Source organism: Rattus rattus, chromosome 1 (genome assembly GCF_011064425.1).
Source record: "Rattus rattus isolate New Zealand chromosome 1, Rrattus_CSIRO_v1, whole genome shotgun sequence".
Taxonomy (NCBI): Eukaryota; Metazoa; Chordata; class Mammalia; order Rodentia; family Muridae; genus Rattus; species Rattus rattus.
This window is the reverse complement of record NC_046154.1, coordinates 25043782-25071676: the sequence shown is the minus strand read 5'-3', so window position 1 is coordinate 25071676 and position 27895 is coordinate 25043782. Positions and strand designations below refer to the sequence as shown.

Below are 27895 nucleotides of genomic sequence, written 5' to 3'. Positions count from 1 at the left end.
ATTTTTTTTCCCATTTTACAATACTCAAATAAAAATCCCTTTAAAATAGAGGAGATAGGGCACTGAGATGACCCAGAGAGTAAAGGTGGCCGTCCAAGCTTAGCAGTCTGAGTCCAGTCCCTGGAGCCCGCGTGGTAGGAGAGCCAACTCTCAAGGTTCTCTTGTGACCTCCACAGGCAGGAACTCCCTGCCTTTGCCTCCTAGTCTGGGATTAAAGGCATACGCTGCCATGCCTGTCTCCTAGACCTTGTGCTCTAATGCTTCTCTACTACTCCACCGTCATCAGTGTGGGGCGCTGGGCCCCACCTGCTTGTTGGATGCCCTGGCTCTCCTACAGTTTCAGCTCTGGGATAATTATCCCTGAACATGCTTATTTACATACCTATTACTGCATACCCCATAACACAAATTATGTGTTCTTTTTACTAAATTGCATTTAATTAATAGAATGTGTTTTATTTATTCCTTGACAATGTCATACATGTAAACCATGTATCTCGATCATCTCAGCCATGCCCCAGATTCCCCTTTCCACTTTCCCCAGGCATCCCACAGATCAGGCTGGCCTGAAACTTACAGAGATTTCCCTGCCCCTGATTCTCAAGGGCTAGGATTCAAGGCATTCACCCGCCATGCCCATTCCCACCATGCCTAGCCTCAGCTAGCACTTTGGACCCATATTGTGCCCATCCAGGAGGGTGGAGCCCAACCTGAATCCATAGCAAATGGTGTTGATTCCATTTCTGGCATTGGGGAGAGGGCGGTGCTGCTTCTGCAGTGCTTAGGACTCTCACTCGGCTTTCAACAAGAACAGATGCAGTTGGGTGAACCTCCTGAACACTATCTGAAATCTTTTGGCAAAATGTGGTATCTGTTAATGACTATTTCCTGAGAGATATTGGGTCTGTCTTGGTAATAATCTGGATGAGTGAAATTCACCTTTGGACCAGGCATATTCCTTTCCTTTTCATTTCTTTTGATTATTTAAATTTATTAATTTTTAATTTTATTTTATATGTATATGTGTTTTGCCTTCATGTTTGTCTGTGCACCATGTGTGTGCAGTGCTCATAGAGGCCAGCAAAAGACGTCAGGTCCTCTGGAACTAGAATCTTAGATGGTTGTTATCTGCCATGTGGGTGCTGGGAATTAAACCTGGCTCTCCCAGAATAATCGCCAGGGCTCTAACCACTGCGAGCATCTCTCCAGCCATTATTCATTAATTTACATAGAGACAGCCTCAAGTAGCCCTGGCTGGCATCAAACTACCATATAACCCAAGGGTGATCTTGAATTTCTTATCCTCTTTTTTTTTTTTTTTTCCCTTTCAGAGCCGGGGACAGAACCCAGGGCCTTACGCTTGCTAGGCAAGCGCTCTACCACTGAGCCAAATCCCCAAACCCGTGAATTTCTGATCCTCTTACCTTCATCTCTCAATTGTAGTAATATCAGCGTATACTATTACAATGCAGTGTTGGAGATTAAACCCAAGGCCTTGTGCATGCTACACAAGCACTGTACCAGCAGGATAGATCTCTGACTCTGACTTTGTCTTTTTGAAGTATCATACTTCTGTTTCCATGTGAAGAATAGAACCTGTCCAATCGGATGGGGTTGTAGTTAAAGTTCTTCTAAGGATGTGAGTGTGACAAACAGGTCTGAGTCTTCCATCGTCCTTCACTGCTGGTGTTGTCGTGCTGCAGGCGAGAAGCTGTTCTTTGCTGAATTGGGTTTGGGAGGCTCCTCTAAGCTTAGAATATGGGGTATTTAATCTTGCTGCCATTCCTGGGCTTCACTAGAAATCATGGGCCCAAGTGATCCTACCATGTCAACCTTGAAGCGTCTCAGGGTTTCGGGAGGCTTCCACACTAGCTTAGATAGTTGAACTCTGAAAAATTGTCTCCATGGCTGAGCAATATAAGAAAGAAGTTTACTGTGACAACCTAGATTGCTAGCTTATTTAATCTGTCTAATAATGTGATAAGGAAGATATAATCACAGTCCCCAGTTTACAGGGGAGACTAAATCTGAGAAATTGTGACCACCTAAGTACACTGTAAAAGTTAGGTCCTAGTTCTACGACCCAGTCCCATGCTCCCAGAAATAAGACTCAGACTCAAAATATATTCACAAATACCGTGGCCATATAGCTAGGCTCTTCTCTGACTAGAATCATAAGATAACCCACTGCTTTTTTCATTATTTTAATCTACATTTTGCCATGTGGCTGCTCACCTGAGCTCAGGTTCCAGGCATCCATCGCCTTGGATCTTCCTACCTCAGCTGTACCCCAGAATCCTTTTTCTTTCCGGATGTCTCATCTCCATTTCCTGCCTAAACCATAGGCCATAGCCTTAACAAGTGGTGCAGTCATACAGTGTACAACATATTCTCCCAACAACACAGGATGGCAGAGATGGCTTGGCTGTTAAAGAGAATTTGCTTCAGGCTGGAGAGCTGGCTCACTGACTGCTCTTCCAGAAGTCCTGAGTTCAATTCCTAGAGCCACCATGTGGCTCACAACCATCTGTAGTGGGATCCGGCGCCCTCTTGTGGTGTGTCTGAGGACAGCTGCAGTGTACTCATAAAATCTTTTAAGAGTACTTGTTGCACTCAGATCCGTGGTACATGTGTCCCAGAATCCCTCAAGCATAGGCCAAACAAAGCTACATGGAGACACCCTGTTTCAAAAACAAGAAAGCAAACGAAGTAGGACACTTGTAATTCTTGTTTTCTCATGACAGAGTTTCTCTGTGTAGCCCTGGTTGTCCCGGAACTCACTCTGTAGACCAAGCTGGCCTTAAACTCATCCACCTACCTTTGCCTCCCAAGTGCTTGGATTAAAGGTGTGTGCCACCAGTGCCCAGCCAACACTCGTAGTTCTTGGATTAGAGTTTGGTTTCCTACACCTGCATGGTGGCTTATAGTTCCTGTAACTCTAGTTCCAAGGTATCTTGCACCCCCATCTGTCCTCTGTGGGCAACCACATGCACATGTGCATACTAACATACAGAAAGGCACATACACGTAGATAGGAATAAAATTAAGAAGCACTCCGGCATTATAGCAACAGCTGAAGCATAGGCTGGGTACAGTGATGTGGAAGTCATCTTAGTGCTGAGGAGGAAAAGGATGAGATCATGGCAAGTTTGAGGCCAGCCTGGTCTACTAAGTGAATTTGAAACCAGCCAGGGGAACATAGCGAGACAGTGTCTAGAAATAAAAATCTGAGCTCTAACAGTCTGAGTCTTCTGACTTGAGGTTCACTGCTCTTTCCATTTTCCATAGTGTGATTCTGAGCCGCCCTGGGCCTGACCTGACCAGGAAAGCCTCCCCTGCCACACCCACTCTTCAAGACTGGGAGAGGAGACCGGGCAGTGCTGGTGCAACACTTTACTCCATCCCGGTCTACAGGGCACAGCCAGGGCTACACAGGGAACCCTGGCTCAGCAAAAGGGAAGGGAAGGAAACCCGACACAGGCCTTCAGACTAGTACTTGGAAGGCAGAAGCAGACAGAGCTCTGTGCTCAAAGACCCCTCGTAAGGTGGCTCTGGAGAGCAGCTCGAAGAGGAGCAACCAGGTGTCCATGATTAGTACAGTGGACAGGAAATTACTTCTGTAGAATTTCAAACCAAGATGAAGGTATTGTTAACCTCCCCATCTGACATGGGGATGCAGAACTTCTCATGGGGAGGGGTCGCTTTATGTTTCCTAACTCAACAGTCTCAAAGATCTGTCTGCACAGAAAGTTCTGGGCCAGCCTGGCTCCACAGTGAGACCCTGTCTCAAAAAAAAAAAAAAAAAAAAAAAAAAAAAAAAAAGGAAAAGAAGAGTTGATTTTGTATAGTGAGGTCTTTTATGAGTTTTACCTGATGCCGCGCTGTCACACACCCTTTTACTACGGAACAGAAAATCTGAGTCTTCTCTGAGAGACAGAAAGACGGGTTAACTTGTATTTTTTTCTTTTCTTCCAGAGCAGTTGAATTTTTGTTTTTGTTTTGAGACAGGGTCTCACTGTGTAGGCCAGGCTGGCCTTGAACACACAGCAATCCTCTTGGCCTCCCAAGTGCTAAGATTATAGTTTTGGGCCACCACATTGGGTCTTTCTAAGGCTGGCCCATTTTCTATGCACAACGCTGCATATTTCTTTGCTTTTGTCTCCAAATATAGTTTTTTGTTACTTGGTGGAGCAGGACCACTGCCGTGTCATGAACGTATCAAACACCCATCTTCAGAACAGAGACGCAGCATGTTGGCCTCTCTTGAGTCCTTTGAGTTAGGAATTCCTCTTCACTGTTGCTGTGTGGGACCGTGCAGTATGCAGAATTAGAAACTCCACTGACTTATTAAATGCACCAGTAGTTCACAATGCACTTGTCCTCTGGGTTCCACTGGAAAAGTTAACTGCAGTTTACCCTGAGGGTGTGGTTTTGGCCTTCCAGTCTGGGTTAGCCTATTCCTCCTCAAATATGTACTAAGCTTAGAAGCTAAAGAAAAAAAAATGAGACCTTACTTTAAATAGGTCTCAAAATATCGTCAGGTCGGGCAGTCATTTATGTCTGCCTTCACTTTGTGAGTAAACAACCGAGGTGGTGATTTACCCATTCATACCCCTCGGTTCCTAGCAGAAAAGTGCCATGTGGCTCAGAATGACAGTGCTTGCCGAACTGCTGTTTCTTTGACTGCAAATTCTCCTTGCATTCAGGGTTGAAAGTACAGAACGCTTTTCTTGTTCTAAAAAGTGGGACTTTGTGGAAAAGACCGGTGGCATGTTGTTTTTCAGGGAGGGCTTGAATACCTCAGCTTTCCGCTCGTTCCCTGGGGTGTAGATTTGAAGGATTGTAACCTAGGGCCAAGGCTTTGAAAGCTGTGGGTTAGAGAACGTAAGACGACCTTTTCACCCTTAGAAGCTTGGCATCCCTGTGCGGGGTGGGGAAGTTCAGGCCCCTTAGAGATACTCGCCTCTTGGTTTTCAGTGGGCTTTTGAAATTCTACTGAGGAAGTAATTTAGTGTATAGTAATTAAGCATGGACACCTGGTTGTCCCTCTTAACTCCCAGTCTGCTCTCCAGAGCCATTTTATAAGGTGCTTACAGAACAGGAGGGGCTGAGAGCCAAGGACAAATGTTTGCATATACTGTCTGCTCTTCCGGGACGAACTTGTTGACATTGCACCTTTTGATTTTGTTCAACCCGCTTTGAATCTCATGTTTGTTCAGAATTTGCCAAAAAGGGTTCTATTAGTTATGGACTATATATGCACAGAGTGACCAGGCTATGGGGACTGTCTTTCTCCAAAGACAAGCATGTGTATGTGTTTGGTGGACGGTATACTCTTTAGTCACTGGGCTCTGTTTGCTCGTCCTAGGTAAGTATGCGGAGGACATTTTCGGAGAGATTTGTACTCAGGCAAGTGCCTTTGCCTCCCGAGTGAACTCCCTTGCTGAACGGGTTGACCGAGTACAAGTTAAAGTCACTCAGCTGGATCCCAAGGAAGAAGAAGGTAAGGAGGCTGAACCAGAGCTGCAGGCTCTGCTGAGCAGCGGCTGAGAATCCTGCCCCTGGTCTGTTAAAAACCAAGAGGAGAGATCAGAGAGACTGATCCATGTCTACTTGGAAGCGACATAAGCCTCGCTGGTGTAAAGAAACCTTTTTACCTTTACCACACACCACATCCCTTTTCTTCCACTCCCCAATTCCCTTGTTCTCAAGTTGCCTTTCCCTCAATGGTATTTTGCTACCATAAAAGTACTTGGAAGATTCCTTTCACCTAAGGAGAGGCCTGCAATATCTGGCCACATAGTAAACCTTTGTGTTGCTTCATCTGTTCAGTCATGAAATGGCTGGGCTGCTGACAGCCTCGTGGGGTTTCCCCAGAGGGGGAAGGAAAAAAAAAAACCTGGCTGCAGATGGCTGCAGCCACGAAAGGCAGCAGCTGAGGCATCTCCGACGGTGTGACTCAGTGTTTGCTCAAATAGCCTGTCGTCCATTTTCTAATGCCTTCCATCTTCTCTCAGTGTCACTGCAAGGAATCAACACTCGTAAGGCCTTCAGAAGCTCTACCATCCAAGACCAGAAGCTTTTTGACAGAAATTCCCTTCCAGTACCAGTCTTGGAAACCTATAACAGCTGTGACGCTCCTCCTCCTCTTAACAATCTAAGTCCTTACAGGTAACTATACTCCCTGCGTGTGTGCGTGCGCGAGTGCGCGCGCGAGTGCGCACTCGAGTGCGCGCGCGCACATGGTGTGGGGGGTGTGTGTGCGTGCACGCGCGTGCTTGGTGTGCGTGGTGTGGGGTGTGCGTGTGTGTGTGCGCCCTCGAGTGCGTGCGTGGTGTGTGGGTATGTGTTGGGGGGTTATGGGGGGGGTGTGCGCGCAGACGCACGCTGATCTAAGTCCACGTTGTCTAAAATCTCCAAAGACAATGCTTAGATGAGAGAAGAGTATTGAACTTCCCGCCTACCTCACAAGGACAGAGCTCCCTCTTGCTCCGTCTCGGAAAGTCGCTCCGCATCTCTCCCATGTCGACAGTCTGCTGTGCGGTCGGCGCTGCAGAGCTTACTCTGGTGGACTCCATCCAAGGAGTTTAGTTAGTGCAGAAGCAAGAGGGCGTGTTAGCAGGCATTCCTGCACAGAGATTCCCAGAGCCACATTCTCTCTCAGAAAAACCGTAAATTACCAGATGTTTGGGCAAGTTTGTGGGACCAGCCTCATACTGGCTGCTCTAGGCTCAGAGGGGCCATCCAAGGCGTGGGGAGTACTGGTGTCCTTCCGGGTGAGTGCCATTTTGAACGTCCTATGGATGGTTTCCTCTGCAACAATCTGTCCTGTGTGGGTGGACGTGGGAAAGGAAGGATGCGGGCTGAAAGACAACCTAGGGTCCCCCTCTGTGATTTGGTAATGTCATCATCCTGGACAGACCAGCTGAGCAGAAGTAGAAAGGGAATATGTATCTTGTTTGTATCCATAAATGTCTTTGGAACAGGTAAAAAGTAGTTACAGGTAGCTGGACATGTGCTGTCTGTCAGACATGGGTCCTGGAAAGCAGTGTGTGTGCCTCTATGAGTTCAAGGACACTGGTCTGTCCAGAGAGCCTCAAGTAGGAGCTTGGTAGCTTCCCAGAGATCTAGAAGAGTCTCTGCCCTTCGTTCCTAGGATATGAAGTCTTGCTTGCCCCCAGGGCTGTCATGCTTTGGTCTGACTGAGTTTGGGGATGGTGTTATGGGACAGAAAGGGTTGCCATACCTCACAGTCCTGAGAGTGACGATACAGTGTCTGTATGGCAGGGTAGGATTAACAGATAACGTTGAGATGTTTCATCTCTCGGAAAACTGGACTTTGTTTTTTAGACATACACTGCCAGAATTAGTGTCTCCTCAGTTACTGGACTTGGCCTAACAGAAACAAGCAGTGGTGTCTCTAACTCAGAGCAAGATGCAGTTGATATAAAGTTGATATAAAGATTATTACTGTCAGCGTCTTCAGAGAGAGCTCAACACAAGAACATTTGCTGCTCTGGCAAGTTCAGTTCCCAGCACTTGTAAAAAAGGCAACTCACAACTGTCAGTGACTCTAGGGGGCTCTTACACCCCCTTCTGGCTTTTATGGGTACCCACATATATATGTGCACAGAGACACACATATACATATATTAAATGAAAGTAAAATAAATCTAATGCATTTTTTAAAAGGAGCTATTAATGGTTGATCTAGAAGTACCCTTGATGTTTTGAAAGGCAAGGAGAAGAATTGTCTTTCAAAAGTTTTAGTTGATTGGTTGATTTGCCTTTTTTTTTTTTTTTTTAAAGATTGGGTCTCTCTGTGTAGTCCTGACCGTCCTAGAACTTGTATATAACCATGATGTCTTCAGACCAGCCTTTTAGATGTTTTCTGTGTAGTTCTCTTTGTGACACAACCTCTGTACATAGTGTAGGCTGGCCTTGAATATCTGATGCTTCCCTCCTGGCTTCCAGTTCTTTTATTTTAGAAGAATAATAATCCAGTACCCCTAAGCACACACTGTGTGAACAGTGGAAGCTTCCCCATACCCAAGTAGAAGATTCTAGTCAGGATCACGGAGTGTGGCAAACAGCTCTTAGTAGCTCACTCCGTCCTTGCATTGCCATACCCACTAAGACCTTGTGGTCTTTTTGTTATGTGAGACAGGATTTCTCTGTGTAGGCCTAGCTGTGAACTCATTCATTCATATTCATTCTCTCTCTCTCTCTCTCTCTCTCTCTCTCTCTCTCTCTCTCTCTCTCTCTAAGGCTGGCCTTGAACTTAGAAATCTGGCTGCCCCTGCCTCCCAATAGATCTTGTGGTTTTAAAACAGCTGGCCATTTGTGCTCAGTGGGTCTCCTTACAGCAATATTGGACACTGATCTACTCTAAAAGGGAGCAAGAAGTACAGTGTGTTTAGTTCCTTATCTGTGTGTAGAAGAGCAGCTGTACACAGAGACACAGTGGGTAGAAAAGACCTCAGCGCTTTCTACAGAGTCCTGGGGAATGGATAGGGAAGGGCAACCAGCAGCAGGAGTCTCCTTAGAATACACAGTATCCAGATATCTTTGTGGTGACTATGCAGGTGATTAGAAATAATCAGAATTCCTGCCCGCCTAGCCTGTTCCTGCTCTGACCATGCAGATTCCTGCCTGGGAACTGAAGGTTTGGCAAAGGTTTGTAAGGAGTAGAGGGGCGGGCACTATTAGGGCCGTTGAGAATCTGGTATGGGAGTGGAAACATGCGATTGATTCAAATGGCGTCCTGACTCCTTAGTGTTTGGAATATTGGATTTGGTTGGGAGCTCAGCTCTCTACTGACAGTTACTTGTCTCCATTTCTACCCCAGGGATGACGGAAAAGAGGCACTCAAATTCTACACCAACCCTTCGTACTTCTTTGATCTTTGGAAGGAGAAGATGCTGCAGGACACCAAGGATATCATGAAAGAGAAGAGAAAGCACAGGGTGAGGGAACAGGGCCTCTGTCCTGCACGTCTGCAGGCACAATTGGAGAGGGGATAAAAAGGAAGCCGTTCTGATGTGAAGTCATTCCAAGGGACTGCTTGCTCAGACGCCAGGTTAAAAAAAAAAAGAACGTGTCCACACCAAATGCCACCAAGATGAAAGTATAAATCACACCAAAAATATTCGTGCTCCCTGGCACTGTGGTAACAACTGAGTATATTTGAGCTGAGTTTTAGAAGTGGACTTTTTCTGTTCACCAGTTATTTTCCTTGCAAACTGCACCTAACTGCTGGCCGCTCAGCTAGCCTGGTCCCTAGCCTGGTCCAGTCCACAACAGCTCTGCAGCTCATTTCTCAGGGACAAGCACCAGGTTAACCCCTTCACCACTGGGTGGGTGGGGCCAGGACTGCCTGGTTCCTGTGATTCTTCTCTCTTTAGGCTCTTGGTGATATGTGACCTGCCAGGTTTGACCCAGCAATCCCATTAGCATGGCTGTCAGCAGACCCAAGAGAGTGCCAGAGGCTAGTGCGGCTGCAGGAGCTGGAAAATCCTTCCTTCATTGGTTTTTGTTTTGTTTTTAACCATTTCCTTCTATCTGCCCCAGATCTCAGGAGCTGTCAGTCTTCATCCCTTGACTGACCTTTGTGGCACAGCAAATAACAAACAACTGTTTACTAACTTCCTAGCAGTTAGAGCCGCTTAAAGATGTGAGACAGTTACCCAGAGAGGCAGCTAAGGCTTCCTATTAGAGGTGCTTGTGTGTGAGACTGAGCAAACGTCTGCCCAGGAGGTGGTTTGAGTTGGACGGCCTCTAGGTCACTGCAAACCTGGTAATTCTGTACGTTCTGCTGTTACCGTGTGCCATCTAGGCAAATCATCTCAGGGGTGTGTGCCCGAGAAGATGGGTAGAGTCTTAATGAAGCACCGTGGAAAGTGTCTTACAAAGGCTTCTCTGTTCCTTTTCATTTTAGAAAGAAAAGAAAGATAATCCAAACAGAGGGAATGTGAACCCGCGTAAAATCAAGACACGCAAGGAAGAGTGGGAGAAGATGAAAATGGGACAAGAATTTGTGGAGTCCAAGGAGAAGCTGGGGCCTTCTGGGTAGGATGCTTTGAAGCCTTCTCTGGAACGGTTGGGAACCTCAGGACAAAGGCTGTGGCGTGATACCTCCCCCCTCTGAAACCTGGCTGCAGGGTTTAGGCTAGTACACTGTTAATTGATTTCTCTTAAGAGCATCCATCCGGTGATTACAATTTCTAAATAAGTCAAGAGACTCAGAACTTTAAATGTGGGGACTAGACTGGTCTGAAAGGGAAGGCCCATGGTTCTAATGCCGATCCTCTGCCAGAAACAATGTACCTAAAGCTTGGAGGACAGATTGGAAAGCGAGAATAGCAGTCTTGGAAGCCCTTTGCCTCCAGAGCACACATGAAGGCTGTGCTGAAGAGCAGGCCTGGGCACACGAGGGGCAGAACAGGCACGCTGTGCAGGTCACCAAATGAATGCAGACCTCAGAGTCAGCATGGGAAAGGCTGCAGGGCCATCGTGGAGGCAGATATCTCTCTGAGGAAGTAGGGAATGGCACACTGACCCATTCCCCAATACCACATCACACTGGAGGTTTAAAGAGGTAGAATGATTTTAAAGCTTGGTTTGTTGCTTATCCTGATGTCTGACCTCTGTGACATTCAAAGCCAAGTCACCATGACTGCCTGGTGTGAGAGTCACCCTGGCTTTTCCTCTAAATTCATTACACCTGGCTATCAGAGATGTGTGCCAGTCCATACTGGGCGCTGACAAAAGGGAAGAGTTCTTGCTTTAGAATAACTCCGCCATGGAAATCTTGACACGTGTGACACTTGTTCTTCCTGGCTTCAGGAGTTTGTTTCATGAGGAAGATAGTAGAAATGAACCTTTCTACAGAGAAACCAGTGCTAAAGGGGCCTTCATTGATCTCACTGCCCAGTAAGGGACCATTTTATTCCACAGTCCCATCCTATTTTGATGGGCATGTGGCATGGGATTAGTGACTCTTACGGCCATAAATGCCAACTGTCAAAAGTGTTTCTCTGATTTTGAGGCTTGGGTAGTGAAGACTAGAAGCTAGCCTCCCTCCCCCCCCTCCCCCCCCACTTTCCTGGAGGTTTGGGATTGGCTGTGGCTAGGCTATATGAGCATGCTTGTGGGTAAAGCTGTCAGAGATGGGGGTTGGGGATTTAGCTCAGTGGTAGAGCGCTTGCCTAGGAAGCGCAAGGCCCTGGGTTCGGCCCCCAGCTCCGGGGGGGCGGGGGGGGGGAAGCTGTCAGAGATGTGTGTCCAGGTTTGGGGACTTTTCACATTAGAATATCATCTGATTTATTTATGTCCCCACAATTCTGTTCCTGGGACCTGTTTGATAAGCTCTGGCAGCAGTGGCAGGAAAAGGAAAGGAGAGGAAAAGCAGGTGGAACAGGCCAGCTTTGCTAGTTGGTGTCAGTATACTTAGGCTAGTATGAGGCTTCCTGCTTGATGTGTTCATGTGTGTATGAAGTTTTGGTGTTCATTCAGAGCCAATTCACCCATGGCCTCATGCGCCGAGGAATGGGTTTCCATGCAGCCAGCTCTAACACACTGCTTCCTCCCACCCCCTTTCTTTTGTTTTTTCAAGACAAGATTTCTCTGTGTAGCCCTGGCTGTCCTGGAACTCACACTGTAGACCAAACTGTCCTTGAACTCAGCCATCCCCCTGCTTCTGCCTCCTGAGTTCTGGGATTAAAGGTGTATGCCACCGCTGCCAGTCTTCTAGCATCCTGCTTTAGGCAGCTGCTCATGTGATAAAGGACACGGTAGGGAAACTGTAGACTGACTGCTTCATGGCAGCCCGTACTGGTCCTAGGCTTGCTTCTGCAGTCAAATCCTCCTTAGCCTTTAACACTCAGGGGTTTGTCTTCCTCAAGCTCAGGCTGTGAGTCACGTGTTTGTACCTAACCTGTGAGGTTTGGCTTCATTCTCTGTCTTAGGAAGGTTTGGGAGTCAGTCTATCTGTACCTGATATTTAGGAGAGAGGAGAGCATTTAAATAGAAAAGCTCCCACTATCTGACCCTGGCTGGCATGGAGCATGGGATGGCCTCAGAGTCCTAAAGATCACCTGTCTTTGCTTCCCCGGTGCTGAGACCAAAGTCACACACTACCACGCCCAGCCTAAAGTAATTTTGGTGTAACAGGAAACACATGGGGAATCTTGTTTCGCTCCTCCTTAATCATCTTTGTGTCAAACACACTTACGTGGTATCTTTTAATAAGAAAAGAGAGAGCACTCAAGCTCTGTGTGTTTAAACACATTTTGGTGCTTTAGATGGAAGTAGACTCTTTAAAAGACAACTTGGACATTGATGTCTCATCAGATACTCGCCCGCCTTGGTGTACCAGAATGGCAACTTTGGCTCTGTTGAAAACGTGGATGCGACCAGCTACCCACCACCGCCACAGTCGGACTCTGCCTCCTCACCTTCCCCTTCATTCTCTGATGACAACTTGCCTCCCCCACCAGCAGAATTCAGGTAAATGGTAGAACCTCGTGCATCCATCCTGGGTAGTAAAACACTTGAGAACAAAGTAAGAGTTCAAAATCTAGGTCAAGACCATTAAAGTGACTTCCGTCAAGAGTGTGCAGATAATAGGAATATCATTTATGAAGTATTGACAGAGTTGTTGTTACCCCGTATTAGGTACACATCAGCTTTCATAAAGGGGGGTTAGGGATGATGGGGAGACTTCGTAGACAGCTGCTTTAGCTCCTGCGTTCAGTTTACCCACGAGCTAAGTGTGGTGGCCAAACAAGTAATCCCAGCACTCGGGGGCAGGAGGATAAGAAATTTAAGGCCAGCCTGGACTACATAAGTGCTAGGCCACGCCCAGGGATGAGGGTAGGTGAGTGGGGGACAGTACACCAAGGGAAAGGGGAAATACTATGTGACTTCCAATCTGTCCTTTTGGGTATTTGTTGGGGTTTTGGACAGAAGTGAACAAAGGATTGCCCATGATGGCTAGAAGGGGTCTGAGAATTGTTCATACTTCACTGTCCCCTCGGTTCCTTTCTCCTCTCTATGGCCTTTGAGGTACTCTTTTCCCCTGGACACTGTCTAATTAGTGGCTGAGTGTGTTGAAGGGCCTTGGGATGGAGACTGAAAATGGTGCTGGCCTCTTCCTCTCTCTCCTCATTCCTGGCCCTTAAATTACTAATTCCAAATCTTCTCCCTCCAAAATCTCTATCTCCTCCTCCTCCTCCTCCTCTTCCTCCTCTTCCTCCTCCTCTTCAAGAAATATTCATTACATATATGAGTACACTGTAGCTGTCTTCAGACACACATTACAGATTGTGAGCCACCATGTGGTTGCTGGGATTTGAACTCAGGACCTGTGGAAGAGCAGCCAGTGCTCTTAACTACTGAGCCATCTCTCCAGCCGCAAAATCACTTCTTGCTGATGCCTTGTCAAGATGTAGTAGAGGCTTAAAGGTCTGTAGAAAATTTCCAAATAGGTGTTGCTTCTACTGCTAGTGCTGGTACCGTTTTTTGCTTCTCATCTTCCTCCCCCTCTTGTTCTTCCCCCTCTTCTTCCTCTTCCTCCTCTTCTTCCTCCTCTTCATTCTTTTTTTTTTTTTTTTTGTTTTGTTTTGTTTTGTTTTGTTTTGTTTTTGAGACTGGTCTTTTTATGTAACCCTGGCTGTCCTAGAAAACTCTATGTAGATAGACGAAACTGGCCTCAAACTCACGTAGATCCACCTGCCTCTGTCTCTGGAATACTGGGATTGAAGGCTCGCTCTAGCACTTCTGCATAGTAAGATGCTTCTCTAAGCAGTAGCTGTCAGTGCAGGGCTGGTGCAAAGGTACACAGAGAACCTCTCATCCTCACATGTAAGTCTCACTCTCCCACACCTCGGCCAGAAGTTAGCCAGGAGTTGGAAGTAGCGGTTTTGCTGTAATCTCAGCATCCGGAAGGCAGAGGCAGGCCAGTTTGTGTGAGTTGAGGCCAGCCAAAAAGACCCTGTCTCAAGCAAACAAATAAAGCTGGGTGTGTTAATTCAAGCCCATAATTTTAGCACTTGGGAGGCTACGGCAGGAGATTATCATGTGTTCTAGGCCAGCCTGGACTACATAATAAGGTCCTATCTCCAACTTCAAATGGACATCCTTCCCCACTAAATCCAGTAGTATTCATAGACCAGGGGGTGGGGATTTAGCTCAGTGGTAGAGTGCTTGCCTAGCAAGCACAAGGCCCTGGGTTCGGTCCCCAGCTCCGAAAAAAAGAAAAGGAAAAAAAAGAAAAGAAAAGAAACAGATCCAGTGGATGAAGAGGGCTTGAGTTTTTATTCTAGCCCTTTCTTGCGTGTATTTATGTCTAGCTAGAGGTTTAAACTGACAGTCACCCATGGGACACTCTCCAGGAGGTTCAGGAAGGAGCCATATCTTTTTTTTTTTTTTTTTCCCCTGGAGCTGGGGACTGAACCCAGGGCCTTGCGCTTGCTAGGCAAGTGCTCTACCACTGAGCTAAGTCCCCAACCCCAAGGAGCCATATCTTAAAAAGATTAAAGGGGACCTGAACTGCTGTCTCCGCCAGGGCGGGCGCTCAGTAGTCTCCTTCAGTCTCAGTTGTGTTCCTGTCCTGCTGGAGGCCCCTGCCCACCGTGCTGCTCTTCCCCCCCACCGTGCTGCTCTTCCCCTTGGTGGTCTGCTTTGACCATTTCCATCTGTCTGAGGCAGAGCGGAATGGGAGTCCGCTAAGAAGGGCCTGAGCTTAGAGATGAGCCTGCCTCTGGGCAGGTTTGGCACTGAGTATGATGGTGACTCTCGTCTCTTTGGCCTTTCAGCTACCCTGCAGACAACCAAAGAGGATCTGTCTTAGCTGGACCCAAGAGAACCAGCATGGTCAGCCCAAGCCATCCACCCCCAGCTCCTCCTCTGAGCTCCCCGCCAGGTCCCAAACCTGGCTTTGCCCCTCCACCTGCCCCTCCACCTCCACCTCCCATGAGCGTGCCGCCTCCACTGCCATCTGTAGGATTCGGGTCTCCTGGGACCCCTCCACCACCCTCGCCTCCCTCTTTCCCTCCCCACCCTGACTTTGCTGCTCCTCCACCACCTCCCCCTCCACCAGCAGCTGACTACCCAATGCCACCACCTCCCTTGTCCCAACCATCTGGAGGCGCTCCTCCGCCTCCCCCTCCCCCTCCCCCTCCAGGGCCCCCACCTCTTCCCTTTGGTGGTGCTGATGGCCAACCTGCTGCTCCACCACCACCACCTGTTTCTGATGCCGCCAAGCCCAAGTCTTCGTTGCCTGCTGTGAGTGATGCTCGTAGTGACCTGCTTTCTGCCATCCGCCAAGGTAAGTCCAGCGGTGGTCAGAGGACACTCTTAACTGAGATGGGGGGGGGGGTCTTGCTGAGGACACACCCCCTTTAACTGAGATGACCCTTGACCCTTCAAGGGAACAACAGCTTCCCAGACAGCTGAGAAATCAGACCTCCAGGTCAGGGCGGGACCTCCTTAAGATACTGAGAGTTCTTTCTATCATTGTTGAGTGTGAACTATTTTTAAGCTGCTACCCTAGAATTCTGCAACCTAGAAGTAAGGACACACACACTTTTCTTCGGAAAAGATCCCCAGATGAAAATTGAGTCACTGGCCCATCGGCCAAATTTTCAGCCACTCAGCTGCGGCTGCCTCCTCTGCTCCACCGCTGCCCTCCCTCTTGGTTCTGTCTCTCCCTGCCTGCCTCTTCCTATCTTTTTCTCTTTTCTCTCCTTCCCTTCTCTTCTAGCAGTCAACTCCCTCCCTCTTTCACCAGCCCCTCCCCTCTCCCCCCCTCCGCCCCCCTCCCTCCCTCCCTCTTCTGTCTCTCACTGGGGTCAGATTTGGCCCAAGGTGTGCTGTGCTGTGCTGTGCTTTGTTGTTGGTAATCTCTGAGCCCCACTGTCGCCGGACTGAGCAGTCTGAGCTCTGGCCTGCCTGATGGCTGAGCTGGGACTCTGCCCTCAGAGGCCTGCGGAGAACAGGACAGTGCCCACGCCAGGAAGAACAGCGGGCTTCCGTTTAGAGACGCTGGTTCCGCAGGACCTGCCTTTCCTCTCTTCTGGCTTGTGCAGGAGTCCATCTTGCTCTGTCCTTTCTAATCCCGTCCTGCCCACACTGTCTGAGGACCGGGAGGCCAGGGCTGTGCTCCTGACCCTGCCCCCTCTCCCTTCAGGCTTTCAACTGCGAAGGGTTGAAGAGCAGCGGGAGCAAGAGAAGCGTGACGTGGTGGGCAATGATGTGGCCACCATCCTGTCCCGGCGAATTGCTGTTGAGTACAGCGACTCAGAAGACGACTCCTCTGAATTTGATGAAGATGACTGGTCGGATTAACTCTGCCTGTTGCCCACATTCCTCCTTCTGCTCTCCCCACCCGCCTTCTCAGATACAAACTGTAACAGTCTCATGTGGGGAAGGAAGAAAGGACAAAGAACTGCAAGGGGCCAAAGCCTTCTCTGGAACAACCAAAGATCTATCCGCGTGCTTCCTTCAAACTACCATACACTTCTTCCCTGTCCCCAGCTGTGGGCTCCTGAGGGCCGTGGCTGAGCTGATCCCTCTCCCCCTCCAGTGACTGCTCTATGTTAACAGGAAGGAAACCCCTACAGCAGATCCCTTTGGTTGGGTTTCAGCTGGAGATAGTGCCTTTCCCCGTAACCATTCTAACCCATGGCCTTCTTGCATCTAGCTACTTCAAATAATGCTGTCCACCTCCTGGTCTTACAGCAGTGGGCACAGCCTGTGTGGACACAGCTGGTCCCTTTCCTGTGCCCTGAAACTATAAAGCAGGCCAAGTGCCCTGGCACGTGGACTGCCACCCCCTCCCCCACACCCCGCCCTCTGCAGCAGGTAGGGCCGCTTCAGTTCAGCTCTGTCTAGACGCCTTTGTTCCAGAAGGCATCAGGCCCCTAAGACTGTCTCACTCCTCTGCCCAGAAGTGATATCCTGCTGAAGGCTGAGGCTGCGGCCTTCCTCCCATGCTCCCTCTTGGTGAGTGTGGTGTTTAGATGTCCTGTGCATGCCCCTGCTCACCCCGGGTGCCTTAAGACTGCACAGCCCAGTTTTAACCTCTCATGTTCATGACCAAACTACCCTGACGCACAGGGACCTGGGCCTCTGCTGACTGTCAGGAGCAAAACTTGAAGGTGGGGCACAGCAGGACTGGAAGAGAATGGAGCACCTTGGGTCCTGCCTGCTCAGGATGCCGAGGCCAAGATGAGAAGTGACTCTCTCAAGGTCACACAGGTAGTGGTAGAACAAGAGCCCAGGCTTCCTGTTTCCAAGTCACCTGTGTTTCCTGGGACCAAAGACTGAGCACCTGCTGGAGTCTGGGCAGAGCAGCCTGGCCCTGTTCTACTCCAGGCCTCCCGAATGCAGGGCTTGCATTGGAGGGTTCACGGCCCGTGCCAAGCTCAGCAGAACAGTTTTGACACTCGGCCTCTCTGGTAACCGTTTATTTCCCCTTCTGTCCCCAGCCAGTCGTGTGGCACGGGAGCTGTGCTGGGAAGCAGAGTGGAGAGGAGCTGTGGGGCAGCCAGCCTTGGCAGGTGCCTGTGCAGTTCACTGCAGCTCCCTCCCCCCTGTGTTTCCTCGATTTAAGCATAGGCTGTGCCAGCTGCAGGAAGGAACTTCAGTCCCTCAGGCTGGCAGCCGCAGCAGGTACCTGCCTGGGGGAGCCTGGCAGCCATGGAGAAGGCTGAAAGGCAGAAGGACACTGGTCTTCTGCCTCTCTGCCTCACTGTGCATGGCGATGCTGACCCCCCTTACCTCCCTTCCCAGAACTAATACACGGGTGCTATTAGGAAAAAAACTGAGCAGCTCTGGCCAGCAGCAAGGTTTCTTCTCTTCTGCCCCAACTATTGTGTGGCCTCTTGTGCTGAAATCGGCTTCTCTGGCTTCAGAGCCTGAAACAAAGAGAAACAGGATCTGTCTCTCCCCAGCACAGCAAATGGTGGTAGTAATTGCCAAAGCCCTCATAAACCCCTCCGGCTTGAGGAGAGTGCAATCAGGCTCTGCCGCCTGCACTTGCTGAGAACCTCCCCTCTGCCTCCTTTCCTGAACTCAGAGGTAGGGACTAAGCACGCAGGTGCCAGCGGGCCCTCCTGCTGTGGCTACTCCAGAGTGCTCCGTCTCCATCCTGTGTCCGCATCCCCCACCCCCGTCCCCCCAAATCCAGTGTCTGGCACAGGGCTTGGCGCTCAACTCCATGCTGTGCATGTTTCCCACCCTGTGCCTTAGAAGCTGAAGGCTCTTTCATCAGAACCTTAAAATGGCTGTTGATGGTACCCTGGCTGCAGCCCAGCAGGGGCCTGGAGAGGCTGGGGAGGGCAGTGGTCCTTCCAAATAGAAGTCCTGGGGCCTGGCCAGGCCAGGGTTTGGGCCTAATGGTTTTTACTAAATTACTCCCCTCCTGCTCTCTGAGGAAGGGGAGCCAGAGCGTTCACTGTGGTTCTGTTCCGACCTTGAAGGGGCGGTATTGGCCTGGCTTCTGGAATGGACAGAGTCCACCAGGAAAGACTGGGGGCGGAAGGAGATGGGGAGGGGCCCTGTCTGCAGAAGGTAGGATTAGATCATTAGCTCAGTGACCTCCTAGGGTTTCTATGTGCTGTGTTCTCATCCTACAGCTGGTTTGGTAATGATCTGCAAGTCCCGGAGAGCAACAGCACAGCTCTGCCTGACGCTCTCATTAAAATCCATGCAGCCAAGCTCTGCGCTTTGTAGCAGCCGGCCTTGCAGAGCCTCCTCAGCTTGGGGGGCTGGGGACCCAGTCAGCTGAGAGGTCCCCTAGGCTCTACTTAGGCATATGTGTATCCCCCACAAAAAAAAAATGTTTTTTAAAACATGCTTCTTTAAACCCAGAGCCCTTTAAAATAATAAAGGACCTGGCGCAGGTGTGTGTGTGTGTGGAATCCTGTAAATGGGGAACACAAAGTTTAGTGACATTTAAACTGGGCTGAGGCTGTAAGTGTATAAAGCAGTGGCCCATAAGGACTCTTAAGCGCTGAAGCCAAGGAGCCACCTCCCTTCCCAGTCTGCCTAGCCCAGGGGGCCTGCCCCCATTCCTGTAGCCCAGGGGCCCAGCTTGCAATTGGTAGTGTCAGAAGTGACTTGTAGCTTTGCCTTGGTTGTGAGATGATTTCATTCCAGGGGAGGGGGTGGGGGATCCCTTGGAGGCTCAGAGCAGCTGGCCCAAGCTCCGGCTCGCCTCTAGTGGAAGCTGGAGCGCCCTCAGAAACGACCCTGGCCAATGTCACTGCAGAGCTGAGGCGGCCTTGTCAGGGCTAATGTGAAATCTCTTCCCGTGGCGCCGATCCTCTGACTCTATAGCGCCAGCTTGGACAGATTGAGGTCTCTGTGGCTTTGGTGACCCTGCTTAAGCATTCCCACCGTGTCCCTGCTCTGCACGAGGACTGCCTCCTGCTGCAGCCCCTTACTTGACCTCAGGGCCTGGGGAGGGAAGCACTGGGCCAGGACCAAGCGCCCCAACTCAGGAGATATGTCAGCCTTTGGGGGGAGGCGGGTGAAGCATTGAGCTTGGCTGGTGCCCATCCGACCTGGGACCAGGTGTTGCACAGAGAAGTGCTTCTGTGCCTCCTGCCTCGATCACTTTAGTGGGGCCTCAGTGAAGGCTGAGAACAATTCTGTTCCGGTATTAACTTTATTCAGTTAATTGACCTGAGGAACTAACCAATTTTTATTTTCTGCCTAGAATGATGTACACATAGGAGAGAAAGCTATCATGTTACCAAAGTGCCTTGTTTTCTCTGATATAAATATATTTATAAGGACATATTAGGTAGGTTCTTGGTGTTTCCCATATCAAGATTTCCACATAGTGGGAATACCAGGCCCTTTTCTCCCAGAGGTTGGAAGGGGGGATCTGAGCAGTGGAATGAAGCCACCCCCATGGTGCCCCCTCTGCCCTTGTCCTACAGGTAAAAGAAGATACACACACACAAAAAAAATTTTTCTTGAGATGGTGTTTCAGGTAGATGGCATGGGCCTTGACCTTACAATGTAGCTGAAGATGGCCTTGAACTCCTGACCCTCTGCCTCAGCCATGCCTGACTAGGACATCCGATTTTTTTTGTTTCAAGTCTGGTTTCATTTGCTTCACTGCCAGGCTCACTGTGTGTACCATCGTATTTGTACTCCAGCAACCCGAAGATTCCATGTAACTTATGTATGCGCATGAATACTTTAAATGCCAACATTTTCAATAATTTGATAAAGTCTTTGTAGTCAGTCACCTCTGCTGTCTGTGCGTGTGTGTGTTTCTTGGGAGAAGGGATCATAAGCGACTCTGAGGGCCACAGGTGGGTGGGGGAGCTCTAAGGGGTCCAGCATGGGTGGGCTTCAAAGGCAGGAGGCCTCTGGCTAGTTTGTAGGCACAGGTCCCCTTCTGTGAGGACAGCCCTAGAGCTGGCTGCCCACAGCTCCTTGCACCAGGCAGGAGAGGCGCACACTGAATGCTGATGCTGCCTCCCAACATCTGGCCGGCATCTTGTCTGCCTCACAGACCCAAGCAACTTACCTTAAATAGAACCGTTTACAATGGAATCCGAGAAAAAGGTTTAGGCTGCTCCAATACCCCCTCTCTCGCCTGACTGAGAAAGACTGAGGGGGCTGGGTTTACATTCTGACCCCCCAAAATGACCTACCCAGGAAGCAATGGTTGGTTGGAGCACAGCTGCTGTGGGTTACTGTCCCCGGGGGTAATTTATGAGCAGACACCCAGATCCGGGCCCAGCAGACACAGTGGGGCGGCCCGGAGAGACGACAGGGAGTAGGGTCTGAGGCACCCCGTGGGCTGCGGGGTCACCACGCCTGCTGTTCACAGAGTCACCCACGGGCATCCCGGGAGAGGGGGCAGAAGTTTTGAATTGTCAGCAAGTGCTGCGCCAGCCGCTCTGAGCTCATCTCTGGAGGTGGGGTGCCGAGGAGGGGGCACAGAACCCCTCGCTCCCCTCCCGCGCGGCCTGTGTTTAGTCAGCACTTGGCCGCCAGAGCTGGTGACTGACAGGCAGCCAGACGCCCGCCCTGGCAGAAGACAAAATGGTGTCGGAGCCGCCCTTGGAGGAACGGGAGGGAAGGAGTGTGGTTCTGGGAAACTGGAGGCCTGTGCCTGGATGCTGTCTCCACTGCTGCCACCCGGAAGCCCTGACCCTGTGCAAGTTGCTTCGCCTCCTGGAACTAGGGAAAATGGACGTTTACGGAGCGCCCGCCCACTACCTGCTAGAGGCAGCATATGCTAAGTATGCGAGTCCCCCGTTTGACGAAGAGAGGTGCATTGAGTTGCCTAACCCTGTCTGCTATGCCATTTATACGGCTTAACAATCCATCCCGCAGCAGGTTGAGGAGTGGCGGTGTCTAAGGTTTCAGCTCCTACCTGCCCCACCTACTCCTCCCCTCCCGCGCTGTTTTACAGGTGCAACAATAGGTGAGCGTTATTTCTGGTCTTTGAAGTCAAGCAAGCTTGAGGCCCCAGCCGTCTTTGACCTTTGGAGCGTTAGGAGCCTGTGCCCTTGACTACTTGGGAACAACACCAGCTCCACGCAGGTCCACCCTGCCCTGTTCCCACACTCACAGGTTCATTGACACTCATTTTCCATAGGTAGCATGCAGTCCGGGCCCAGAAAACACACGTACGCATTGTGTACAGAGCTCTGCTCTTATGCAAAACAAGGACACAAGTCAGCACACAGCTCCAGGAGCAGGCATAATTGCAAACACATCTAACAGTCCTCCTGAGCCATGGTGCTGGCTGGCTGCCTCGGCCAGTTGCTCACTGCCCCCTCCTGGCCACCTTTCCACCAGGGCAACCTGGCACCATTTCCTGAAGCTCTGCTCAGGGTGATTGGCAACCAGTTCTCACCTACATCATGGAGTCAGTAATTTCTGGACCTCCCTCCCCCAGGCCCATGGTGTGGGGGCACCAGAGGAGGCTCCTCAGGCTTAAGGATACAGACAGCCTGAACATCCTGACCAATCAAAGTAGAACTGCCCTCCTGTGCGACACAGATACCCTCCCATTCCAGCAAGCAGCTACCCGTCCTGCCCAGGGAACGGCGTCCACACACACACTCAAGTGCACGCACTCACACAAGGTGTGGAGGTGCTGACTTCCGTGCTGTCCAAGCTCCCTGCTCTCTGTCTGGACTTGAACTTCCTCTCTTCGGCAGGGCCTTGAGCCTGATACTGGGTGCAGCCATTCCACTGTGGTGTTCCAGTGTCTTTGCAGCAGGTAACACTCCCAGATGTGCACCTGAGTGGAGCACATCTTTAAAGGGTTCAGTGGCTTCCTGGGGACAGCTTGAATGGATTGCCCACCTACAGCCTTTGATTCCTATTGTACAGATGTGGAAAGGCACAGAAGGGCTTAGTACCTTGCCCAGCACCACACAGCAAACAGCATCAGATGTTGAAATAGAAACCTTTATTGAGGGGTTGGGATTTAGCTCAGTGGTAGAGCGCTTGCCTAGCAAGCGCAAGGCCCTGGGTTGGGTCCCCAGCTCTGAAAAAAAAAAAAAAAAAGAAACCTTTATTGATTCAAGAGAACGAACACAGCACCTTCGGAGCTTGGGTCCAGAGATAAGGAGATTGGAGCTGACGGCTAAAGCTCGGAGCTCTCTTCTTTTTTTTTCTCCCCTTCAGAAAACACTGACAGGGTCCCTTTGGCTATCTGAAGACTTGGGGGAAGCCCAGAGGAGGTTCTAGACTTGGGCATTCAGCAGGGAGGCTGAGAAAATGCATCTTGGAAGCTGTGTGGGTTCCATTGCTTCCCGCTGCACAGGGTAAATCTCTGGCTTGCTTTTACGAAGAGGCATGAGCCGAGCTAAGGGAGCCTCTCCCTAGCCCGCGGCTGCTTGCTTGTTCATCTACTTATGGCACGCACGAGTGAGGTGTGCCTGGACTTCCAGTGTGTGCCCGTGTGCGCACTCACCCGAGTTAGTTTATGCGTGCGTAAAGTAGTGTGTGTGAGCTTACACACAGGTTTACTACCCGTGACTGGGGTTGGTGGGTTTATGTGACTATTTATTTATTTATTCATTTATGTATTTTGAGACAGGGTCTCTGTAGACCAGGCTGGCCCCAAACTACTGATGATCCTTTTGCCTCAGCCTCCTTTTGCCTCAGCCTCCTAAGTGTTAAAATTCTATCAGCCACTGTGTTGTAATACCTGACTTTTTTTTTTTTTTTTTTTTTTTTTTTTTGTTTTTTTTTTTTTTTTTTTGGGGTTTAAACACTGTAGCTTCAGACACACCAGAAGAGGGCATCAGATCCCATTACAGATGGTTGTGAGCCCCCATGTGGTTGCTGGGAATTGAACTCAGGACCCCTGGAAGAGCAGTCAGTGCTCTTAACCGCTGAGCCATCTCTCCAGCCCTTGTTTTCTTTTTTTTTTGTTTGTTTGTTTTTCTTAAAGACAGGGTTTCTCTGTGTACTCCTGGCTGTCCTGGAACTCGCTCTGTACACCAGGCTGGCCTCAAATTCAGAGATCTGCCTGCCTCTGCTTCCTGAATGCTGGGATTTTTTTTGTTCCTGGTTTTTTTTTTTTTTTTTTTTTTTTTTTTTTTCGGAGCTGGGGACCGAACCCAGGGCCTTGCGCTTGCTAGGCAAGCGCTCTACCACTGAGCTAAATCCCCAACCCCCCTTTTTTTTAAAATGGGGATTGAACCCCAGGCCTTGCTGTAGCCTCAGGCCCTGTGTGTTAGCTTGCATACACAGTGTCTGTGGGCTGGGTGACTCAGCAGATAAGAGCACTTGCTGCTCTCGCAGAGAACGGGAGCTTGAGTCCTAGCACCCAGGTTGGGCACCTGCCACAATCACATGATTCCGCTGCAGGGAATCTGAGGGCACCGACACGCACTCAGGTCAAGCGCCTGCCTAGCATACATCAATACGCGTTCAGTCCCTAATACCATAATAAAACCAGGTTTGGTGGTGCACGTCTGCAATCCCAGCACTTGGGATATGGAGAAGAGGATCCGAAGTTTAATGTCTCCCTTGGCTGTGTCCAACGCCCGCTTGGACTACCTGAGACTCTGTGTAAAGTACAAATAAATCTTCAATAAAGATTTCTACATGTCTGACTTAATGAACAGGTTTTGCTTGAGTGTGTGCTCAGTAGGTGCACGGAATACATTTGGGAATATGCAAGGGTTCCCCTGCCTTGCTGTGGGGAGCCGGGTGGAACCCGCCCACATATGCACACCCATGGTATGTGTGCACATCTGTGTGCGTGTGTGTATGTGATTGTGTACAGGAATGGCTTTGCGTGGCTGTCCCTGTCCGATAGGAATGCCCTTGTGAGAAAGTATGATGTCAGTACTCCCCCCGACCCTGCTATATGCGGTGCCCTGATGGGCTGGAGGCAGATCCCTGTCTCGGGTCCCCCTCCCCACAACATGTACACAATTCCCTGGACCTATCCTTCTCAGCCAATTTGCTGCCTTGCTCTCAGCTCCCAAGAAGGCCTGCAGCAAAGTCAAGGGGCTGGTGGCCAATTAGTGAGGGGGTTAATCAGGGATCTGGGGACCCCCAGGGGGTGGGAAGCTGAAGGCAGTCATGAGGTTGACAGAAGCAGGAGCTGCCTGTCATAAGGTTGGGGGAGGGGACAGAGAGGAGGCGGAGGCTTGTTGGTGCAGAACCAGAGGTGTGCCTATGGATTCGTGATTGTTGATCACTAAGAGCAGGAAGCGGGCGTGCGCACGCGTGCTGTGTGTGAAGTAGCATGTAGCTACATTCAAGCCCTTGAATGTGACCCTGTATGTGATTGTGTTTCAATCACTACGAATGCCACCTGTTTACGTTTACGCTGCAGGTTCACATATGTGTATTTATAAGTGTGCAGTGGTGTGCAAATGTGTTTGCTCATACAAATATATCCAGACCTGTGTGAGTGTATGTATATACAAAGGTAAGTCTGTATACACACGCGTGCAATGCTGTATCTAGTGCGCAGATCAAGTGTGCCTGCACAAGCGTGCAATTGCTCAAATGCACTGAGGGATGGATATGTGCATGCTTGCATGTGTCTCTGAACAGTCAGGTGCCTGGTTCCCACATGTGTACCCATGGATATGTGTCTGCGTATGCAGAGATCTTGGCGTGGTATGAGCTTGGGGAGGGCGGGCTCCAGGTTGCAGGAGGGAATCTGACAGACGAGGCTTGCTGCAGCCCCCGGCCCCCGGAGCCTGTTTTCCAGCCTGCGGAAGCTGTGAGCCCGTGAACTCATCTTATATTAATAGCTGCTGTCTCCTCACTTACTGCAAGGGAGAGGCGGTCATGGCCCCTACGGGGCGCAGCACTCAGGGTTGCCCCACCTCCCACAAGGACCAGGGCTCAGCCCAGCTAAAAGAGAGCCCCTGGCTTTTCCTTCAGTTCAGAGAACCCACTGCTGGACACCCTCTCCTGGCCCGAAAGATGGTACGCTCGCTCGTATGCTCGGGCATGAGGATAAGAAAGCTGGCAGAGGGGGTTGGGGATTTAGCTCAGTGGTAGAGCGCTTGCCTAGGAAGCGCAAGGCCCTGGGTTCTGTCCCCAGCTCCGGGGGGAGGGGGGGGGGAGCTGGCAGAGACAGAGCGGCTGGGAGGCTTAGTAACCCTCTCCAGTCACACAGGCGCATGAACACACACACACACACACACACACACACACACACACACACACACACACACACACACACACACACACACACACACGCCAGGTTGAGCAGCCAAGGGCCTAGCTCCAGAGAAGACTGAGGGAGACAGGAGGCTCAGTGTGAAGGGGAGACTCAGTCCTGCTCTCAAGGGCTCTTAGAGGCCCTCTGCCTAAGAGGAAGCTCAGCTTTCTGAGCTCCTGGTCTGAGGAGAGTCATGACCTTGTCTTCAGGAGCCTCTAGTTCTGAGGAGAAGACAAAGAAATGTACTCTGATGAGCCTTAAGCTTGAAGGGACATGTGCCTGCTGTCAGGGACCCTCTGTTGGAGACAGGATACAGCACCACTTCCAGGCGCCCTGGTCTGCATACCGTGACTCCAGAGGAAGAGCAGGTTTGTTGTATAAATTGTTTCTTAAGCGCAACAGGACCCAGCAAGGGGTTCCCTGGGGAAGAATTGCTGGGAACTGCCCTGTCTTTGCAGAGTTAAAAAAAAAATCCGAAGAAAGGAGGACCCTGCTATTCTACCACATTTGCAGGCTCTCCTGAATGCCACAGATCGCTGCACTGGCCCCAAGACAGAGCAAGAACGTCAGCTGAGGCCCAGCACAGACGCAGGACACAGGACAGCAGTCGGTAGAATGAGGACACACAGGGCCCCGGCTGTACCCAGCTAGAACAGAAAACCACCTGGGGAGAGGCTCCATGGGGAAGCAAGGGGTTCCACATGAAGATGCTTCCCTAGTGCCTCTTCTGAGGATGACGTTTAATCTGGAGAAACCAGCTTCACGCTAGCGTGGGCACGGAGCCTTCCTACCCCACATTCCTGGCCACCTTTTTTTGACCCGTTCCCCAAATTTAATCCCTAAACCAGTAAAGAAGGAGATTTGGAGGCAGATGTGGCTCCCAGCTCAAGTGACCATAAATGGGACCTTTCAGGGAGGCCTGTCTCGGCTTTTTAAATTGTCGTAGTTTCCCGTAGCACAGGCTGGCCTCAAACTCTGCAAGTAACCTCAGATGACCTGGTGACCATCTCATCTCCACCTTGTCGTACAATTACAGATGTGTGTCTCCACACCATTTAGTTTGATGGCAGAATCAAGCATGGGCTAAGAAATCTGGTAGAGGCAGAGTGGCTAAGAGCCTTGGTACCCCTTCCCAGATACTCACTGGCATGACCAGCATGAGCCCACGCTGGGGATTGAACCTGGGGCTTCTTTGTTTGTAGGCCAAATAAACTACAGTCCAGTCTCCACGTTTATCTTACCTTTTTTTTTTTTTTTAAGATTTATTTATCTATTTCATGTATGAGTACACTGTCACCATCTTCAGACACACCAGAAGAGGGCATCGGATCTCATTACAGATGGTTGTGAGCCACCATGTGGTTGCTGGGATTTGAACTCAGGACCTCTGGAAGAGCAGCCAGTGCTCTTTTTTTTTTTTTTTTTTTTTCTGGGGCTGGGGACCGAACCCAGGACCTTGCACTTCCTAGGTAAGCGCTCTACCACTGAGCCAAATCCCCAACCCGATTTTTTTTTTTTTTAAATAACTGTTAGTTTATAGTTTAAAATATTTTGTTTTTAATTATTTGTATGTATGTATGTATGTATGTATGTATGTATATCTGTGTATGGGCATGTGCCTCTGTGAGTACAGATGTCTGTGGAGGTCAGAAGAGGGCATTGGATCCCATGGAGCGGGAATTTCAGGCAGTTGAGCACTGCCCAATGTGAGTCCTGAGAAGCGAACTCAGTTCCTTTGTAAGAGCAGTGTGTGTGCTCTTAACGGCTTAAGCCATCTCCTCTGCCCTAAGTGCAATCATTGAAAACCTTTTCTGGTTCCTTACTAGACATTAAGCTATCTTCAAGAATGTCAGTGAGTAGGTGATGCTTGTTACTGTTAGCTTCTGTAGCTCAGGGAAACCTCAAACTTGCAATCCCCCTGCCTCAGGAACAGGAATTACATAGTACTTTGGGATTTACAGGTATGTATCCCAATGCTCAACTTACTCTCAAAGCCTTCTCTCACCTCTCTGTGTGTTTTGTTTGTCTGTTTTTTGAAACAGGGTCGGTCTCATGTTGCCCAGGATAGCCTTGAACTTACAATGTAGTTGAGGCCAGCCTTGAACTCCTGGCCTGCTGCTTTAACGTCTCAGTGCTGGGAAGAGACACACCGCTACATCCAGCATCCATCTTCTTCAAACACGGAGCATTTGCCCTGCTGCCGATGGGATGGCA

The 27895-nt window shown here is 50.0% G+C and overlaps 1 protein-coding gene across 1 annotated transcript in view; it reads left to right on the top strand.

Annotated features, from left to right (window-relative positions):
* Positions 1 to 20263, top strand: part of Wasf2 (WASP family member 2) — a 63596-nt gene extending 43333 nt beyond the window's left edge. Inside the window, exons 3-9 of the mRNA XM_032896639.1 lie at positions 5369 to 5503; positions 6018 to 6171; positions 8849 to 8966; positions 9938 to 10068; positions 12352 to 12507; positions 14817 to 15328; positions 16190 to 20263. Coding sequence (XP_032752530.1) covers positions 5369 to 5503; positions 6018 to 6171; positions 8849 to 8966; positions 9938 to 10068; positions 12352 to 12507; positions 14817 to 15328; positions 16190 to 16347 — 1364 coding nt within the window. The 3' untranslated portion in view covers positions 16348 to 20263. The remainder of the gene's footprint in view (positions 1 to 5368; positions 5504 to 6017; positions 6172 to 8848; positions 8967 to 9937; positions 10069 to 12351; positions 12508 to 14816; positions 15329 to 16189) is intronic.
* The last annotated feature ends 7632 nt before the right edge of the window (positions 20264 to 27895 follow it).